The sequence below is a fragment of the Phoxinus phoxinus genome (genome assembly GCF_949152265.1).
Source record: "Phoxinus phoxinus genome assembly, chromosome: 20".
NCBI classification, from domain to species: Eukaryota; Metazoa; Chordata; class Actinopteri; order Cypriniformes; family Leuciscidae; genus Phoxinus; species Phoxinus phoxinus.
In genome coordinates this window covers 3,476,702-3,499,064 of record NC_136895.1, presented here as the reverse complement: position 1 = coordinate 3,499,064, position 22,363 = coordinate 3,476,702, and the positions used below count along the sequence as shown (strand labels likewise).

The following is a 22,363-nucleotide window of genomic DNA, read 5'->3' as shown; positions in this document are numbered from 1 at the left end:
CCGCCTTCCGCCTTCAGTCTTCCGCCTTCCGTCTTCCGTCTTCCGTCTTCCGTCTTCCGTCTTCCGTCTTCAGTCTTCAGTCTTCAGTCTTCCGCCTTCAGCCTTCAGCCTTCCGCCTTCAGCCTTCAGTCTTCCGCCTTCCGCCTTCCGCCTTCCGCCTTCCGCCTTCAGTCTTCCGCCTTCCGTCTTCCGTCTTCCGTCTTCCGTCTTCCGTCTTCCGCCTTCCGTCTTCCGTCTTCCGTCTTCCGTCTTCAGTCTTCAGTCTTCAGCCTTCCGCCTTCCGCCTTCCGCCTTCAGTCTTCCGCCTTCCGCCTTCCGCCTTCCGCCTTCCGTCTTCCGTCTTCCGTCTTCCGCCTTCAGCCTTCAGCCTTCAGCCTTCAGCCTTCAGCCTTCCGTCTTCCGTCTTCCGTCTTCAGTCTTCAGTCTTCAGTCTTCAGTCTTCAGTCTTCCGTTCTCAGTCTTCCGTTCTCAGTCTTCCATCTTCCATCTTCCATCTTCCATCTTCCATCTTCCATCTTCCGTCTTCCGCCTTCAGTCTTCAGTCTTCAGTCTTCAGTCTTCCGTCTTCCGTTCTCAGTCTTCAGTCTTCAGTCTTCAGTCTTCAAGTCTTCAGTCTTCCGTCTTCCGTCTTCAGTCTTCCGTCTTCGATCATCCTTCACCTGGATCGCAATAGGCTGTTTTCTGCCATGTATGTGAGCGTTATCACTGTAACCGGCACTGTTAGGAAAAGCTCAGTACACTAAAATCCAGCAATCATCACTTCATTCATCCCCTTTAAAGCACCCCTCATAAGATAAACTCAATAGTTGACCTTGTAAATGCCTAAATGTGAGGTGAACCTGCATTCAGAGGATTTCACTCCTTCACTGTCTCGCTGAGATCTTTTGTAAACAGAAGCAGCAGATGCTTGACTCATTCATCCATCATCATATCCCACAATCGCATGTGTGTCATGCCAGAGGGAAATTAGTCAGTGATAACCTGTGTCCCAGCTACTGATCTCCCTGCGCTGACCCCCTGCCGCAGTGTGTGTGTGTGTGTAGCTCACCAAACGCAGGGAGACGCCGGCCCGTAATGCAGTCCAGACCTCTGGCTCTCTCCCATCAGCCCCTTCCTCTCAGGAGTGTGCTGTCATATTGATGACTCACAGGCAGTGTGTGTGTGTGTGTGTGTGTGTGTGTGTGTGTGTGTGTGTGTGTGTGTGTGTGTGTGTGTGTGTGTGTGTGTGTGTGTGTGTGTGTGTGTGTCAGCAGTCATTAGATGGAGGTTGGACACACAGGAGCTATACTGAACAGAAATTTGAAAACACTCCGTCGGGACGTCATAACTAACTATTCATGGATTTACATTCCCGTATAATCTTTGATTGATAAAGCTAAACAAATATGGCTTGTTTCAGCTTTTTTGCCATTGTTCGACAAACTGACAGTCACATCTAAATTTCTCATCTCATTTTGAAAAAGAAGTGTACTTAATTGTATTGAACATGCATTTGTAGTGTACTTCAAATATTAAAAGTATCATTTAAAATACTGTATTTGCAGACAATATAAATGGCCACTCTTTAAGTGCACTTTCATGACTGTTTCTTAAAAGTGCACTTTATAATAATGTCAAGTCAAAAGGGTTTTACTTTAAGATACATTTAAATCATGTTGTAATTCTTTTGTCATGCCTTGAAGATGTACACTTATTATGAAGTGTGGACTAACACACTAAAGCACATGTAAAGAACCTGATTATGATTTGAACTGTGGAGTGTTATTCAGGCTTATGTTTTATGTTGAAGAATTTATTTTGGTGTATTTTATCTTTTTGAGAGTATTAGTATTGGATGAGTTTGGTTGTTTTCCTCTCTGCAGACTGTGAGTCTGTCGTGATATGGGCATTGGCTGGACAATTGAATCACCAGAAGGAAAACAAATCCTATTTATCTTAAGAAATGAACTTTTTTTTTAACAGAACCCTTGTTTCCATTTTAATCGAAGTCTGTATGAATGACTGATTTAGACTTTGATTTTCTTGATAATAAGATTATCTTTGCAGTAAGGTGAAACCAGCCTCACTCCGTGTCTCTCTTCTCTCTATTTTCAGGTTGTTTTCTTCTTTCTTGAACATGGTCTTGACTTTGAGTTCAGCCAAATGAAAGCTGTCTGTTCAGGTGGGGGATAGATGGGGGCAGATGTCAGAATAATCCATCACGTAACACACAGCAGATGTGTGTGAACGTTCCAGCATGAGCGACTGGAGGCCGGGCCAGCAGGGGTTCGACAGGAGCGTCTCGGGGAACGGAGAGCTTACATTAGAGAGGGATTCGGAGACGGAACAAATGTGCTCATCCTTTGTACTGAATGTTTGAATACATCTAAGGCTTTGTGCTTCACACAAATCCGATCGATTGACCACATTTTGTACATAATTAATGAAATTGAATCTGTTTGTGCAGATGGTGCAGTCAATATCCAATATATCTCCATCGTTTTCCATTGTAATAATCACTAAAACATCAGAACAAAGCCAATATAATAACTCTTACATACAGGGTTTGAAATTAACTTTTTCACTCATTGACCAATTTGGCTGGTCAATTTTTAAGTTACCTGCCATTCAGAACCTCTACTATATATATATATTATCAAATTTGGATTTCACACATTACATTCATACACTTATTCGAACAAAATCCTGTCATCCAGCATCTCCTCCCTTCTTCTTTCATCCTCGTCCTTTTCTCCAAAAATGTGTTTTAGGTGGACAGATCAATACAGTACAAAGAAAAAGTTAGAATGTTGGAAAATAGCAAAGTCTGTTAACCAAATGCTTTTTAATATTCGCTATTGCTTCAATGCAAATGATCAAGCGCGCCGTTATTTGTTGCGTAGTGACGTTTGTTCATGTAAGCCAGATATGTGGACAATATACGCTGTGTTTAATATATCATGATGCTAAATCTGCATCATCTCATTATCATGCGCTAAATCTGCGCAGATTTGGTTTACACAAACTTTTTTTCATATGAAAACTGGAACTGCTCAGTAAAGGCCCCGATGTACTTCAAGCGAAATCGAAAAATTAACTGATGTGACGTCATGATCAACAATATCAGGCCAAAACGTAGTTTGTTTGGAAACAGCTTGCCATAGCGAGCTTTCTGGGAAAGTTTGCTCCGCTGGTAAACACCTTTGAACTCTCATTGGTCAGTGGTGATGATGTAATAGGTGGGTGTGGCTCTGAGGCTCCGCCCTTTTTGAGGTGTAAATCTTCTCCGGTTCATTTCTTCTGTTCAGTCTGTCGAGGTCAGATGCGTGTCTGTATAGTTGAAACTGAAGTGTAATTCTAATTGAAAGCAGCACTGGCACTGATTTTCATGTTTAATACTGTAAGTTGATGCTTTTAAACAATCTATCGTATGAAGTGTAATAAACGTGACGTGAGTGGAGAGCTGAGTTCCAGAGCTTGTGCAAACATCCACATCGCTATGATCACATGCTTTCTGAACTGCTGTTTTCTCACCGCTGTCAGTTTCGTTGTTTATTTGTTATTGAGAGATCAGCACATATTCACATTTTCATCTAACTGCCGCTGGTGCCGTGACCCGGATAAGACTGAGAGTTAGGGCAAAAAAATGCAGTTACGTTACTACAAGGTATTACTCTATTCTATAAGACAACTCCGAAAACAACGACAAACACTTCACATATCTCAATACAATTGTCATTGAAGACCTAGAAGCTAAACGGTGCTTACACAACAAACAAAATAATAATTAAGCATGCTACATAAAACATAAAAGCAACAATTATTAATAGCACTTACAGGTTGTGATACGGAGGAGGAAGCTGATGCAAATACACTTAGAAATGAACCTTCCTTCAATATCAGGTATCCAAGTTTGATTGCATTTAAGTTAAGCAATCGTCTTCAAAATGGCACGAACAAAGCACAAGGCTCGGACTATACTTCTGTGGTATAGTTATATATATGAATTGTAGCCACTTAGTCTTCAAATGCTCCTCCTTGGGCAGATTAAAAAAGTTGGCTTTTGAGTCGCACTTCAGAACACAGCGTCTCGTCGCCATGATGTTGTCAAGTTTTCCCTGCTGGCCTTGGAGCGCAATAAGTGGGCGTATCGTATTCAAATAACTTGACAAGTTGACGTCATCTAGTCAGAGAAAAAGCTTCGGTCTTCTAACGATTCATAAAAATGACTCAGAGTCGACTCTCACTTTTGAAAGACAATAACTTTATATACGGTGCACTTTCATATTTCAAACTTTGCAGGATGTTTTTGTTCACTTAGATCTATGTTACACACTACATGAAAGGTACATTTCAAAATTCCATAATAGGTGCCCTTTAATATAACTCTGAATGTTTTTGGCTGAAAGAAGAAAGTCATGTACACCTAGGGTGGCTTGAAGGTTAGTAAATTATGGGATACTTGAATTTTTTTGTTGAACAAACCCTTTAATGCAGGATAGTTCACTTTACGGGGAAGAGTGAGTGAAAATAATTCCGTTCAGTTTCAATTCCTGCTTAAAATGCAGGGTTAGGAACTTTTAAAAAACACAGTGTATGAACGTATTTGAATCTAGCAACATTTAGACAGGGTCCAGTTTAAGAACCAAGACTGCAACCCATGAAATATTCATCGATCTGTCAATATTTCAAGCAGCTTGTCACATTAGTTTGAAATCCCGCGGTCTACACAATGCAACACAGTTTGAGCGGCCGCTGTGACACTGCAATGCTTGTGCTCACATGCAAATGTTTGTGTGTTCTGTCTCTCCACGGATTTAAAACCTATAGGCCATACTCAGGTCTGTTTATTTGTTTGTCTGCAGTGCCTACAACCATGCAAGGAATTATGGGAAACAAGACGAGCCCTGTCTCCCAAGACCTGCGAGGTAAGTCTCTCCACAGTTTTAAAATCCTGCCTTGTGTTTGTGCAGTTACAGCCGTGACGGAAAGGCCACTTGCGTAGGATGTTTCTCTGATTAAAAACCAGGCAAATCAACACAATGCCTCTGAGACGAGATGAATTAGCACACGGCCATGGAGTCACGCTCCGCAATCAAAGCATGCGTGAGGTTTTCTGTGCGTCCAAATTGAAGCGGAAACTGAATGACTCTCCGAATTCCTGTGTGATTTTATGGCCCTTTTATCCCGTGTCCCCAGAGTCGAACACAGAGATTACGTTTCCCTCAGCGGAGATCAGCGCGTTACTGAAGCGACACAGATAAGAGCCGTATTTACGCCCAGACCTTTGTTCTTCATGGCGAGCGCAACAACTGTTAACATCTTGTTGAAATCCAGCGATCATTATCTCAGCAAAGCTTTAATTTAAACCGTCAGCGTGAAGTGTTTCACCGCTTGAGGTCCGTCAGATGAACGTGCTGTGTGGTTCGGCTGTGCGTAAGACTCGCCGGGTTATAATAAGTACCCAGAATGCTTCACAGCCACTTAGAAACACGCAGTGAAGCCCTTTGTTGTTTTCCCAATTCTGTGATTCACCCAATGGAAGAAACATGCGCCTGGTTGAGACTGACAGAAGTGTTGAGTTGAGTAATCTTGGAGATGTTGTGCAGATGAAGTTTCCAGAGTGTGTGTGTGTGTGTGTGTGTGTGTGTGTGTGTGTGTGTGTGTGTGTGTGTGTGTGTGTGTGTGTGTGTGTGTGTGTGTGTGTGTGTGTGTGTGTGTGTGTGTGTGTGTGTGTGTGTGTGTGTGTGTGTGTGTGTGTGTGTGTGTGTGTGTGTGTGCATGTTTGGGTGGGTGGCTTTGTCTAACCGCTGCGTCCCACTCGGTGTCTGTCTTTCCTTCGCTTTCTGTCACTCCCTGATTTTCCAGCTGCCTCTCATTAGTGGTGTGTGTTAAATCAAGCATCACTGTTACTATTGCTGTTAAGGTTAGTGAATTGAACAAACTGCAGCGGTTTGCATTTTTGTCTTTTTTCAGCATAAAATGTTAACCTGAGAGGGAGGAAGCAATATTAGCTATTCAAAATCAGAAGAGATTCAGGGACAGACTGACATATGAAGCACTAAGCCCTATTCGGACAGGGTTCATGTGTAATCGCCCAGTCTCTGTTGTCCCGTTTCCACCGTAGCGGCGCTCTCCTGAAGAGGTCACAAAAAGCCCACGATAAATAACTCAACCCCTGTGTTGTTATGTCTGACCCAGGATCTGGGTTACACAAAAACTACCCAAACACTGAAAAAATAAACCCAAAATATTGACCCAAAAGGCTCAACCCAGGATTTGGGTAGAAAAAATGATTTGCTTTTTCAAGCGCCTCCATACTTGAAAACCCTTGGGAAGCTACTTTTAAACAGGAAATGAGGGAATATTTACGTACATATTTACAGCGGGTCTATTCACACTGGATTAGCATTACCTGAGGTCATTTCTCCAGACCTTTTTACCGAGGGTAAAAGCCGCCGTAAGCTTTACTGATATTGTCCGTGATGATTACAGAGATGCACATTCGGACGGGACTAAAATCACAGAGAAGCTCTGGTAATTATTACTTGCTAACACTTTACAGTAACAGGGCATGAATAATCATGTACTAATACCTGAATTAATTAGTTACTTCAACGTGAACGTATGATTAAAGATATGAGCTAATCATGAACCAATGAAGAGTGATCCTTGACTACGACAGGAGTCATTATGATTCATGCATGAATAACAGCAGCCGAAACATGTTATACATGCTTGATAGTTCATGCATTAATTAACGTTTAGGGGTAAATCAATCAATCAGGCCCTGTAAGAATACATATGAAATATTTTGACTTTGAAACACATTTAAACAATTTATTAGTCATAATTTTAAACTATTGACATCAGCAGCTTCATCATAAACTGAAAGGCACAGGATTAGTTTGTCATTAAAGGACAATTCCGGTGAAAAGTGAACCTGGGGGTAATTAACACATGGTTACGGAGTCGATCGTTCTCTGGGATGTGTTTTCATGATAATCGAATGTAAAGAGTTTTATCTCTAGAGGTGGACAGTAACAAAGTACATTTACTTGAGTACTGTACTTAAGTACACTTTTTGAGTATCTGTACTTTACTTGAGTATTATTTTTTCTGGAAACTTTTACTTTAACTTCACTACATTTGAAAGACAAATATCGTACTTTTTACTCCACTACATTTCTGTCAAGGTCTTAGAGTAGAGAGTAGTAACGTCAGGGATGATTTTGGTCGCATTTTGGTTGCAAATAAAAGTCTGGTTGACGTCAGAACTCGACTGGTGTTGGTTTCTGACGTCAACCGATTTTCAACCACAATACAACATCTGTCCAACGTTGGAGATTAACGTCAATCTAACATTGGATTCTGACATCAATATGATTTAAATTTTCAACGTTGGGTTTGGTCTTCTAAATGTGAATTTTGTCATTGTTTTGGAGCACACTAGCTTATAGATAACAAGGCTAACATATTCATACTAAAAGCCAAAAAACTGGGAACAGCCATTTGGGTGTCCGAAACCATTTACCGTCAAAAATACGGTAGCAACATTATTGGTTTTACAGACTTAACTTAAAATTTACATTAATAAACCGTATTTTATTTTCTGATATAATGTGAATTTACCGTCCTATTGAAGTATTAATATCTGTTTCACTGCAAAAAATGCTTTTCTTACTTAGTATGTTTGTCTTGTTTCCAGTCCAAATATCAAACATTTCTTAAATCAAGATGCATTTACTATGAGTAAAATTACATAAGATATTAAGTCTTGTTTTCTGGGGAAATAAATAAAAATTAAGTGAGTTTTTGCTTAAAACAAGCAAAATTATCTGCCAATGGGGTCAGAAAAATAATCTTGTTTCTGTTTGAATTAAGATTATTTTTCTGACCCCAGTGGCAGATATTTTAGCTTTTTTTAAAGCAAAAACTCACTTAATTTGGTTTAATTCCCCTGGAAACAAGACATAATATCTTATGTAATTTTACTCATCTAGTAAATGCATCTTGATTTAAGAATTTTTAGATATTTGGACTGGAAACAAGACAAATCACAATAATTTTTTACGCAAACCGAAGCATTGAGAACTTTGAAGCATTGAACGGCCCCTTACAGAGTTGGCAAACTACGATATTTTTTGTCATCCTTGATGAAAAACGTCCACACATCTGATGCGTGGTCTCTGTTGGTTACTTATGGGTAATTTATGGTTAATGCACGCTCGAGTAGTCGATTGTCTTCCGACAGCGCCGACTAGTAGTGGAGTAGTCGATCTCTCGATTATGCGACTAGTCTATGCAAGTCCTAGTTAGTAATGATGTGCCCCCTCAAGTAAAGTCATGACATGCGATGATGCGACATGTCGTAATGATGCATTAATAAGCCATTAGTTGATGTTAGTGTATGGTTAGTTAATAATGAATGAAATATGATGTGCCTCCTCAAGTTAAGTCATGACACAATGATGCACTTACAAATTATGATAAACATATACAATAAGAGTGCCGTCCTTATTCCTTTACACCCATGGTACAAAAAAAAAAAAAAAATGAAATTATGTGTAGTTCTTTCATTTTTATTTATACAATTAAACATGTATGGACATGTAAGGAAAGCCCGATCATCCCTGTAAAGACACACAATATGGCACGTTTACATGTAAAGTAGGGCATAAGCTATAAGCTAATGCTAATCGAAGCATATACATTTAAACAACAAAAAATACAGTTAATTATTGTACATAACCTCCTGAAAACTCCCAAATACAACATACATGCAAACAGGTCTTTAATTACTAATTATGTTTACCAAAGCAGTCAACATTTATGAGATTAATATGCCAGCATTACCATAGTGCGCCACTAATAGTTACCATAGTGTCCCGCCAGAAACAAAACCTACATACTGTAGTTCCAGGAAGAAAATAAGCTAAACATAGGCCTAAATGAACTATAAAAATCAGAAAACAGTTTAGATCAAATTAAAGGTATTAGTGGTATTTATTAGTCTATTTTCCACATTTATTTAGATGGATCTGTGTAATTAATGGCTAAATAATCATGTGCCATTCCAATTATTTGTCACAAAGCTGCGGATGGCAGATGATATTACAGTTTAAATTATGGCAGTATTAAATCATGTGTTTAATTCAAATTTAGATGATTTCATATTTATTCTTACAGAGCCTGATTGATTTACTCCTAAACGTTAATTAATGCATGAACTATCAAGCATGTATAACATGTTAACGGCTGCTGTTATTCATGCATGAATCATAATGACTCCTGTCGTAGTCAAGGATCACTCTTCATTGGTTCATGATTAGTACATGTTAATTCATGCCGTTACTGTAAAGTGTTACCAATTACTTTACCCCACCTCTCCATGTTAAACTAATCCCGTCCGAACACGTCAGGTTTATATACTGTTCAGATGGTGATATTTACTATTTCCAAATGATATCTCCAAGTATCCAATTTAAACCAAATGTACTGTATACTGTAATATTTGCTTGTAAAATCCCGCCTCTAACCCTTGTCTCTGTACGGTGGGCCAGAAGCATCACGAGTGTGTGACCAGCGCTGAGTTCGTGCGCTCGCTGCGGGTCCAGAAGCAGGGGGACTGTCCGCCGGCCCAGCGGGCGGCAGGGTTCGCCGCTGCCTGTGTGGAGGGCTGTGCGCTGGACCGAGAGTGCTCCGGCTTCAAGAAGTGCTGCTCCAACGGCTGCGGACACACCTGCCAGTCCCCCGCCAACCTCTACAGAGGTACACACACACTGCGGGCTGCGCATGCACATCAACATCACGTGACCCATCCAGGGCAACACTGTGGGTTGAGGAAAATTGGCAACAAATTGTCAATGGATTTGATCTAGATCAGTGTTTCCCAAACCTCACCTGAAGGACCCCAACACTGCACGTTTTCTTTGTCTCCCTAATCAAACACGCCTGATTCAACTCATCAGCTCATTATCAGATACTGGGGGTCCTTCAGGTGAGCTTTGGGAAACACTGATCTGGAATAAACACTAGGGCCTCATTAAAGGGACAATGTCATATTTACTCACCCTCTAAACATGTATGACTTTGTTCTTGCGTGAAACATGAATATACAGGTGAAACTCGAAAAATGAGAATATGGAGCAAAAGTTCATTTATTTCAGTAATTCAACTTAAAAGGTGAAACTAATATATTATATAGACTCATTACATGCAAAGTGAGATATTTCAAGCCTTTATTAGTTATGATTGTGATGATTATGGCTTACAGATTATGAAAACCCCAAATTCAAAATTAGAATATTGTGTCAAGGTTTTCATAATCTGTAAGCCATAATCATCACAATTATTCTTCTAATTTTTCTAGTTGTCACCAGTATTATGCTCTCCTCCACCTCTTCTTCATTAATGTCTGATTCAATCTCTCACGAAAGCAAGTCTTTTATAACCGTCTCTGTTTAAATGTTTATATTTCAACAACAAACTGGAGTAGAAAGATTATTATAAGTATTATAAAAACTCTCTTATGTGCATTACATTTTCATATACAACTAAAAGGTTTTTCTATTTATTTTTCTATTTATTAATTGGTATTGAATAAAGTTCAGTTTTCGGCCTATTGGACACTTTCATTTCTGTGTTTTGGTAAAAACCTAAATTAGCTGCATCACTAATTATTATTACTTTTTTAAAAATATTGTTTGTATTTTTATTAAATTATAAAAAATAAACAAATCAGTAAAGAAACATTACTATAGTAATAATAGCATTTACTGTAAAATAATGATTCTCATTATCAGATGGTAATGCATGATGATGCGCTCGAGGTGTTGTTTTGACGAGGCGTAGCACTCGTGTGTGTGTGTGTGTGTGTGTGTGTGTGTGTGTTGTGAATGTAGAAGTAGTGTGTAGCACTCGTGTTAATTTTGAATTTGGGGTTTTCATAAGCTGTAAGCCATAATCATCAAAATTATAACTAATAAAGGCTTGAAATATCTCACTTTGCATGTAATGAGTCTATATAATATATTAGTGTCTCCTTTTAAGTTGAATTACTGGAATAAATGAAATAAATAAACTTCTGAAATAAATAAACTTCTGCACGATATTCAAATTTTTCGAGTTTTGAAGAATGTTGGTGACAGTTTCGGTTCCCATTGACTTCCATTGTTTGGGGAAAATCGTTGTTCAAAATATCTTCTCTTATGTTCCTCAGTAGAAAGAAAGGCATACAGGTTTGGGACGACATGAGCAAATGACAGAATTTTCTTTTTAAATATTTGAATACAGAAATACAGTTAAAATTTATGAAAGTAAAATGAATATAAAAGTACTACTAGATTACAAAGGTCTGGCACATGCATTTTGTAATGGATGAGGTCCACTGGAGGCAAGCTGGTTGAGAACCCAAATGCAACTTAACTTCAAAACACAATCACACATAAAACAAGGGCATGAAACTCGGCACAAGAACCTGGACAAACATTCAGTGCTAGACCAAGACCAGGGGAACCATGAGGGCTTGAACACACAAGACCAACGGCTAGACGAGGGACACCTGTGAACAATTAAACAATCAACCAATGACAACATGACACATCAGACAAGGGAACACATGGCAGGATCACATGACTAGAACAAGGGATCACATGACATACATGAAACAGGAACAAGGAACAAAACCCAAACCGTGACACATTTAAACTAGATTTTTACATTATTTCCTTCATCGCATTATTTCTCTTTGACCCGAATGCACTTCACAGCTGTGTTGTTTGTTAAAGGCAGGAATTCAATTCTCAGTGAGGCTTTTTATATAGCGTTGTGATTTTGAGCTGATTTACTGTCACGCTTATTGGCCTAACAGTCTTGATTCAGAAAAATGAACGTTGTTTCTGCGTAGGAGTCCCTTTGAAGCCACGGAGAGAGCTTTCCTTCTCCGAGGACCAGCAGGGCCATCTGAAGGTGACGTGGATGTCCAAGTTTAACGTCTCGGTGGAGCCGGTGCTGTATGTTCTCCAGAGGAGGTGGAACCACGGCATTCACCCCAGCGAGGACGACGCGTCGGCCTGGCAGACCGTTCTCATGGTACACGCTCACACACACAAGGCTGGGGTGAAGATTGAGCGTCGAGTTTATTCAGAGTAAAGACATGTGGGTTTGGGGTTTGTAGAGGACATCTTAAACCCACTGTTACACATAATTCATCAAACCTCCTCGTAACGTCTTTCAGGGACTATTCTTAGAGGAAACCTCCGTTCGGCTCAGCTTAGCAGATGTGTGATCCAGTGAAGGTGATCCAACACTGTTTTGTGTATACTCGGGTAGAACTATTTTAAATGATCACATGGTTCATTAGCAATGGGTCTGCGACGTTTAAAGCATTTAGAGAGTGTTTATATTATACAGTGCTGTAGAGTTGGACACAGTGTGGTTGACTGAAGCCTTCTGTGCGTCTCTCACACTACTATAACCGAGTATTAGCACTCATATTACTATGAATATGACGGAATAACTCCCGCCTTTTACATTAAAGAGCCAATCGCCTATTGGTAAAGTGCACCTCTTTCACCTCATAGTGTTTAATTGTAGTTCATTACTTTACCCTTGTGAAAAAGTGTGCTTCATTTTATTGAATGTGCATGTTAGGAGTTGTTTACTTCAACTCTTAACCCCTTATATTGACAAGAATATGTTCATACTCCTGAGGCGTGTTCAGACCTTTATTTTGAAATAGTGATGAACATGAAAAATCATGAAAGAATGGTAGAAACCTCAGTTTGTTTTCATGCCAAGAGTTCAGAAGATAGCATCCATTCAATTATTTTAGAAAAAAAAAGGTCTGAGAATGTTTTAAATATAAAGAAAACAATAATAGATTCAGCATTAGTGATGTGCAGCGAGCTATAATGCACATACGTGATCTTCTGTGTTTCTTAGAGGTTGAGTTCATTTCAGAATCTGCCAAACTTCCAACACTACTTCTGAATAGGATGTCCACTTCATAAATTGTATGAAAATTTTATAAATAATGGTTCAGACTCAAACAACATATGGAAATGGAGGCGCCCTTATATGGGCAGTAATGTCCACTAGTGGAGAAGTGTGGTACTGCGCCCAAACTAAATCTCACTGAACGCTCATTTCAAGAGATATCAACCTAAAGTTTGAAACACAACTTCAGATTTTTGGCTTTGATTTCTTTGCATTTTTAGAGTCCATCAGGTTTTGAAAATATATATTTTATATAAAATTTGAATAATTACTTTTTTTTTTTAAATTTTACATTTTCATAAACTCAAACTTCTATAACTTTTTGTCTGTTTAACTTTCTTAATTTATTTCACTTCTACAAAAATCTGCCTAATGTCTTCTTTAAAACAAGACCAATCTTACATCTATACTAAAGCATTCTTGAATTACAACCATTTAAGTTCAGATTGTGCATTTTCATGTCTATTAAAAAAAGGGGGGTGCCGCTTAAGGGGATAAAAGTATATATTTTTATAAACCATACTCGCAGATAATATAGAGAGACTTAAAGAGAGACACTTTCATGACTGTGATTATTAAGAACACTTTTAACAAGTGCACTTTGTAGAAAGGTAAACGTTTGGCTTTAAAATACATTTTAAATCATTGTTTTAATAATCTTTTGTCATGCTTTAAAGAAGTACACTTATTTTGACGTGTGATTAACATACTAAAGCATGTGTAAAGTACTTGATTATAATGTTAATAGTAGTGTGTTATTCAGTATTACATTTCACAGGCTTAAGCTAGTCTCAGAGTAAAATGCATGTTTGAGCTGTATTTACTGAAAGCAACTTGCACTTGCATATCTTAAAATATGTCCGTGCCATCGTTTTGTCTCTAGATGCACACCAGTAATGATTGTTTCTAACACACATTTATAAAAGCTTCTTAAACGTCTAAAAGGCCTAATCCTGGCTTAATCTAAACCCTGTCTGGGAAACCAGGCCTTTAAGTTTTAAATTAAAATTTTAAATGTACTAAATTGTGACTTAACTTACAAATACTATTTAAATACAAATATACAAGTTTCAATGACATTAAAGTATATTTTAGTTTTTCATAATTGCTTGTCAGACAATAGAAACTGTTTTTGCAGCTTAATTAAACACGTTTATATTGAGAAGGTTTTAAGCGTATAAAGATCTCTTATATGTCAAAAGACAACGGCAAATTTAGGAAGAAAAAGATTTCTCTTTTGATTTAAAGTGTGCTTAATTTTCACAGACGTCAACTTTTTCATTTTTCAAACTGAGGGAAAGTCAGATGCTGTATTGACGTTGAATTGAAAATAACTTGGTGTGTGTAAAATCACACTTAAAGGAGTTTCTTCTGCAAAAGCCGGGTCTCCTCGGGAGATGAGGACGCATTGAGAGACACAGGCGCTCTTTGTGCACGTCCTGAGCTCCCGGTGGATCTGAGATGTAATGGATAGGGACGTTTGCGCTGTGCTTTTCAACAGGCTCTATAGAGAGATCTCCCTGCGCTGTCATTACTGCCGTCTTATCAGCGCCCAGCAGTGATGGAGCTCTTCAGGAGCGGATCGGTCTTAATTACAGTCTCTCTTTCAGACCGTGGAGGACCGCTGCGTGCTGAAGGACATCCGGCCCCACAGGTGGTACCAGTTTCGAGTCAGTGCGGTCAACAGCCAGGGCACCAGAGGCTTCACCACTCCCAGCAAGCACTTCTCTTCCGTACGAGGTATCTTTCGGCTAAACGCTGTTTTCTGATGGAAAAAACTCTTTCTTTGTTTTGGATGAAGGATTCATTCAAATAGACGTTTCAAATTCTCCACAAACATCCACTTGTGACATCTCTCAAGCTTCACACAGCTTGAGGCCCACGGTGAGCTTCTGCGTTACTACATTGCGTATTTCCTTTAATAACAGCCATAAATTACTGAAAGGGACATATTACAAACTTACTTGATCATCGTGAAATGGCGAATGAATTCACACACCGCAATTTACAATAAGGTTCCATTTGTTTAAAGTAGTTAATGATTAACATGAACAATGAAAAATACTTCTAAAACATTTAAACTAATGAGAAATTGGAGTACTTAAAAGTCCACCCTGTGGTGAAAAATCCAGTTTTTAATGTCGTTTATGTGTCTATGTGGTGTTTTTAATACGCTTTAAGTCAAACCATGTGTAGATTCATAAGTCGACAGCATTGCTGAGTATGTTCTGCTTAAAACTGCAGTGAACCAAAGACAGTCTCAAAAACACGGTTTGAAATCGCTGGTGTTTCTGACGTCACACACTACCTTGTAACCAATCAGATCAACGTGTGATCGTCCACCAGTGGATCTCTGAGTGAGTGAGTGAGCGGAGGCGGGGCTCATTTGCATATTCATAGAACCACGCATACTAAATGAGGAAAGGGTGTCGAGTTACATTCAAGATATTTCAAGACATTAAATTGTTTTTTAAATATGGGTGATCAAAGATGAGTTTGAAGGAATAAAGTGATTGGCTACAGGAGGACTTAAAGGACTCAGAGAGGACTATGTGGACGTTATAATATGAGGCTTGTTTGGTTTTGATTTGATTCCTTTAATCTGAACTGTATGGCAATATTATCATCCCTCCCATATGTTTGGCTGCTTGGATCTATTACTCCTCAAAGTAAATAGTTTCTGAAGTAATTTTAAGATACATTTATTTTGTGCAGAATAAAACATGTGACAGATGCAATAGTTTGGTCAAATATGGCTTAGGGCTGGTGGACAGTTTCCAGGTTTGGGTTTGGATTTGGGTTGGAAAATCCATCTTGGATCAAGATATGATCAATATTATCTCAGAGCAGCAATCTGATGTGGCAATAGCGTTTGCATGCATATATGAACCCATCAGGACCTGTGTTCGGCTCCAGCATCTGCATATGCATTTATCTCTTAGTTTCTTCTAGAGATGCACCGATACCATACTAAACATACATTGACATGTATTATCATACTAACTGAAAATACACTGTACATGTAGTTAGTTCATGCTTCCAACAAGCACACGCTTAGTACACAACAAATTGATTTGTAAAGTTGTATATCTTTTACAAATACAATTGGGGAAGGATTAAATATATATTCATCTTTAAGAAAGTACACTGCTGGGTTCTTAACTCCATCTACAACATGTTTGAAACTGGTTAAAAGTGTTTGTCTGTGGGGATTGTTTGTATGTTGTCATATTAAAGTACACAAGGCCGCTGTATGAGTTCTCATGGCACAAGAGACAATATCACATTCTGTGTAGTGATATTGTTTGTGATTTTATGTGTGATTTATTGATGGGCCTAAATATAGGCTATGGTATGTCTGTATATGTTTGATAAGTCAATATCTGACTTGCCGGCCCAGAAAGTTATTAAAGACATCGTTAAAATAGTCCAAGTGACTACAGCGGCTCAATCTTAAGTTTATCAAGCGACGAGAATACGTTTTGTGCGCAAAAAAAACAAACTAAAATAAGGACTTTATTTACCTCTTGATGTTCTTCTGTGTGTCTCTGAGTGAGTTCACGTAGTGTAACAGCGCAGCGCTTCTGGGGTGTACGTCAGATCGGAGGCTCACTATTGGCCAGCATCACACACATGACCAGCGCCGGCCAATAGCAGTGTTGGGGAAAGTTACTTTTAAAAGTAATGCATTACAATATTGCGTTACTCCCTTAAAAAGTAACTAATTGCATTACTTAGTTACTTTTTTAGAAAAGTAATGCGTTACGTTACTTTTGCGTTACTTTTTTCCCCACCTGGGCTGGGCTTGTTTTTTTATAACACAAAAGTTATATTTTTGGGCAAATGTAAAGACCCTTTCACATCAAAAGTGAAATAATAATCCTCAGGCTGAAGGACATGTGTACAGTAGAGGAAAGCACACAAGCAAACCTTTCTATCTATCTATAGTCATGTTTGCTTATTAAACTGCATCATCGAAGGTCAGAAGCAAGTACATTGGTCAATAAAGTGAGATTAAATGCATAAAAATGTATGTTTTATTTAACATATTAAGTTATTGGAGGTTTGCATCGTATTCTGATTCTGCATTTCACTGATTTTATTCATTTTGAGGAATATTGAATATTTTTTTGTGCAAGTGAGATGAGTAAATGCTCACATTTAGTCTAGAACTACAATAAACATCATGTTTACACACACACACACACGCACACACACACGCGCGTCTCAACATGAGGACAGGAGAGCTGTCAGTTAATAAATGGGAAAACAAAGTAACTTGCGTTACTTATTTGAAAAAGTAACTCAGATATGTTGTTGTAAATTTTAAAAGTAACGCGTTACTTTACTAGTTACTTGAAAAAGTACTCTGATTACGTAACTCAATGTATTTCCCCCAACACTGGCCAATAGTGAGCCTGCGTGTGACGTACAACCCAGAAGCGCTGCGCTGTTACACTACGTGAACTCACTCAGAGACACACACTTCTTTTGCACACTGAACGTATTCTCGTCGCTTGATAAACTTAAGGTTGAGCCGCTGTAGTCACTCGGACTATTTTAAACATCGTCTTTACTAACTTTCTGGGCCGGCAAGTTTCAATTACACTGGAAGCCTATGGAGGAGTGAGACAGCGCTCAGATTTAATCTCTAATATCTTCATTTGTGTCCCGAAGATGAAGGAAAGTCTGACGGGGAACAACATGAGGAGAGTCATTACTGAGTTTACATGTTTGGGTGAACTAATTGCTTCCTGCAGTGTTAACGAAAGATCATGTCAGGTAAAAGGGAAAAACGTTCTGCAGATGATATGTAATGTTGTGTCTGCTGGCTTTATTTCTTAATCAGCTTGAAGTTTAACACACTTTTATGTTCTATACAGTTTCGCGTTATTGAGACTTTTCTCTGCGATTCGCAGTCTGTAAATCCATATCATTTGTGCTGTCATTGATGGAAAAGCCGGTTTGCTTAAAGTAGTGCTTGTAACAGTAAAGGGGGAACACACAGTAACCCCAGTTGAGCGTGACACACGTGTGGCAGCGACCCGTGTTCGATCGCAGTCCCTAGTGGTTCCTATTCAATGTACAAATATCTGTTCCCACTGTCTCCCTGTGTTCTCTGGATAAGTACGTTACTGGTATACTGGGGGTGTCTGAAAAAGACAACTTCTAAAGCTGTAACATTATTTATAAAGATTACTTTATTGTAGCCTATTTGAAGCCCACTATAATGATGCAGTCGCACACTTCAAGTTTACTCGGAATACCATTGCAATGGGTTTTAAAATCACTAAAAGTTTATTATCAGTGTAATATTAATGTGTTTACAGTGTAATTTAATTGCAATAGTAATGTCACCAAAATACATTTGAAGTTTATCCTGAGTTAATTCTGCATTTCAAAACTTAAATACAAGAGTATATTTAAGTATACTTGCAATAGTTCCCCTTTAGCACAAACAAGTATATTAAATACAACTTTAGTTGAACTTGCGCTGCCTTTGGACAACTAAAATGCATTTAGTACAAAATTAGTTCCACTTTAACAGACTTTAAGTATACCAATTTATAGTGTGCCACAAATACATTTAGTTATACTAAAGTACACATGAATAAATTGTGCTTAAATACACTACTTTCTCACTAGGGTCCTCGTTCAGAATTGAGTTTACACTGCACTAAAGGCTTTGTGTGTGTGACAGAGACTGTGCAGATCCCCGAAGACGAACCCGAGACCGCAGCAGTCCTGCACCTCCTCTGCCATAACCCCAGCGATCCTCCCAGTGAGGGTTAGCACACACACACACACACACACCTCCTGCGCCGGGACCTGGCCAGTGCCCAGCATGTCGGATGTGAAACATGTTTCTAATAGTATGAAATAAGCTTTTCCATGGATGCTGAAAACATCCTTCTGGACACACTCAAATCAAACTGGCCAACAGATTCAAACAGTTTTTTTGGTACCAGTGTGTTTAATTTCATATCTGTACTACTCTCTGATCCGAACGATACGGGCCATGTCATCGGGGACCTCAGGGGTGCTTGCGTTGGCATGTTTCGAGCGCAACACCACGGCCAAGACATAATCACACACAGACTGAGGCAACACTCGACCCGCTGCCAACAACGACTGGAATCAAACCTTCTGCTGTTTTGAAAGATTACAAACTCTTGGAGAGCGAGTGCTAAACTGAGCGAGAATAAAGCCAGTGTGAGAAACGTCTGATGGCCTGTGAGCGTCCTCCAAGCGGTTTCTCAACGCCTCGCGTCAAGGCCGTCAACGTGCGCTAGCTGAAGTTAGCGGTGAAGACACTTCTCGTATATTACCTCCACAACACATTGACACATAAACACCACATTTGCACAGAGAACTTTCCAGCACATGGATTTGTTTCTTCCTACTTTACGCCCGGAGGAGGTGAAGTCCGAGGGTTGAGAATGAGGTCAGAGGTCAGAGGTCGAGCGCGTGGCTGGAGGGAGACCTGCAGATGAAGGATCCTGCATGACTCCAGGACTGTGAGAACAAACACACAGTGTTGCTGCCCCCCGGTCTGAAATGAACCCGACATCAATGGGATCCGCGGAGTGTGTTGTGAAGCGCCCCAGGGCACGGCGACATTAGCATGTGCGCTACACTGACATATCAAAGCGGCGTTCCTCTGTCATGGTTAATGCAAATGAAAGCACATTGATTGGCCTCCGAGGTAAAGCAGCTGGCCTTGTACTTTAATGGGAACCAGAGTGTGTGTGCGGTGCGTCTTTGAAACCGAATGGAAAGCATTATTTTTGTTCGATAAGTCAAGCATCACTATTAATATTGCTCATGCCTAAGGGTAGTGACTAATACCGCACGCTACAATCATGAATAACACCTCAAATAGTGTGGCTTGTCGAGAGAAGTTGTGCTATTACCTTTCTAAATTACCGGATATATGTTTTTGGCCAATGATAAAATGTAAGGAAGAGCAATTGTGCACTTGTAGTGTACATTATATTGGCCATTACATATTTACAACAGTAATATCCTATGCTAACCCTAAACTAATCTTGACAAACTATATATCAATTGAAAGCTTACAGTCTCTAGTTTACATATTTATCAACAAGAATATGTTCATACTCCTCAGGCGTGTTCAGACCTTTATTTTGAAATAGTGATGAACATGAAAAATCATGAAAGAATGGTAGAAACCTCAGTTTGTTTTCATGCCAAGAGTTCAGAAGACAGCATCCATTCAATTATTTTAGAAAAAAATCTCTGAAAATGTTATAAATATAAAGAAAACAATAATAGATTCAGCATTAGTGATGTGCAGCGAGCTATAATGCACATACGTGATCTTCTGTGTTTCTTAGAGGTTGAATTCATTTCAGAATCTGCCAAACTTCCAACACTACTTCTGAATAGGATGTCTACTTCATAAATTGTATGAAAATTGTAAAAATAATGGTTCAGACTCAAGCCACATATGGAGATGGCGGTGCCCTTCAATGGGCAGTAATGTCCACTAGTGGAGAAGTGTGGTACTGCGCCCAAACACAATCTGAAAGCTTATTTTTTGAGATATCAACCTAAAATTTTAATATTAACATTGTTCATTTTCATAAACTCAAACTTCTATAACTTTTTTTCTGTTTAACTTTCTTAATTTATTTCACTTCTACAAAAATCTGCCAAATGTCTTCTTTAAAACAAGACCGATCTTACATCTATATGTAAGATCCAAAGCATCGAAAGCATTCTTGAATTACAACCATTTAAGTTCGGCATTTGCATTTTCATGTCTATTAAAAAAGGGGAGTGACACTTAAGGGGTTAAAAGTATATATTTTAGAAAATTGTAAATTGCAGATAATATAATATTAAAGGGTTAGTAAACCCAAAAAATAATGTTTTGTCATTATTTATTTATCCACATGTTGTTCCAAACCCGCAAGACCTTCGTTCATCTTCGAAACACAAAAAAAAATCTTTTTGATGAAATCTGAGAGCTTTCTGTCCCGCCATTGTCCCTTTATTTACTCTCGTGAAAGCGCTTTGGAGATTATAGTTTTTTAAATAAAGTAGTAAATTATCTTTTTTTTTTTTGCACAAACTCACGTCCCCTCATAAAATTGAGGTTAAACCAACACATTACTTTAATGATGTCTTTACTGTGGTAGTTGCAGAGACTGTCAATGGAGGGACAGAAAGCTCTCAGATTTCATTAAAAAGATCTTCATTTCTGTTCCTGAATATATGAACGAAACTCATGCAAGTTTGGAACGACTTGAGAGTGTGTGAACTAACTCTTGAATGAAACAAAAGGCCTCTTAAATACACTTAAAAAGAGTACACTTTCACGACAGTTTCTTTAAACACTTCACTTTTGAAGAAGTGCACTTTGAAATAATGTCAAACTAAATGTTTTACTTTAAAATACATTTTAAATAATCATTGTTAATAATCTTTTGTCATGCTTTAAAGCAGAGCTATGCGTTTCCGGGAATTTCTTCGCTGTATTTTCGCTTTTTGCTCGCACACTTATTCTGATGTTTTGACTTACATACTAAAGCACGTGTCAAGTACTTTTAACTAAGCGATACTGCTTTTGGAGTTCATATATTTCAGATGTACTAAATTGCAACTTCATCATTACAAATGTGTAATTCTATAATTAGAAGTATGCTAAAGAGTACTTCTTATTCACAAGAGATTGTAGCACAGGGGTTTTGCACAGGCATGCACCACTCTTCATAAATGTCAAAATATAGCATGTGTCTTATAATTGTTCAGTTTGTGTAGCAGATGTAAATGAGTATACTGCTCTTAACAAGCTTACAGGATCATGAGTGGCTGTAGTCATGACTGTTAAGGTTCTGGGTGTGCTTGCAGTGAAATGAGGCGCAGACTGAATGTTATGTCTTACACTCTTGTTCTGTCTGGATTATCCGGCATCATGTGTGTCTCTCCCAGCAGTGGCAGTGGACATCTGTCATTAGCACACTTGCACACACTCACTTCTCGACTCATGTCTGGAACCCCTCTCTTGCACATCGACAGAAACATACACTCTAAAAAATGCTGGGTTGTTTTAACCCAATTTTGGGTTAAATATGGACAAACCCAAACGTTGGATCAAAAATGCAATTTAAAAATGTAACCCAATGGCTGGGTTTGTCCATATTTGACCCAAAATTGGGTTAAAACAACCCAGCATTTTTTAGAGTGTACCTCTATAGGAACCGAGGTTCATAGGCGTAATGTTTTTTTTTTACTGAACTAATGATATACTCTACCGCCTAACCCTACCTCTAAACACAACCCTCACAGAAAACCTTCTGCCTTTTCACATTTTCAACAAACAAACATTGGCATGTTTTGTAAGCAGTTTTCCTAGTGG

General features: G+C 38.8%; 1 protein-coding gene across 2 annotated transcripts in view; it reads left to right on the top strand.

Annotated features, from left to right (window-relative positions):
- anos1b (anosmin 1b) overlaps positions 1-22,363 on the top strand; it is an 81,506-nt gene that overhangs the window by 42,369 nt on the left and 16,774 nt on the right. The window contains exons 3-6 of one of the 2 annotated variants that reach the window (XM_079592298.1): positions 4,845-4,907; positions 9,543-9,750; positions 11,888-12,072; positions 14,589-14,718. In XM_079592298.1, coding sequence (XP_079448424.1) covers positions 4,845-4,907; positions 9,543-9,750; positions 11,888-12,072; positions 14,589-14,718 — 586 coding nt within the window. The remainder of the gene's footprint in view (positions 1-4,844; positions 4,908-9,542; positions 9,751-11,887; positions 12,073-14,588; positions 14,719-22,363) is intronic. The other variant, XM_079592299.1, reaches the window with a different exon arrangement.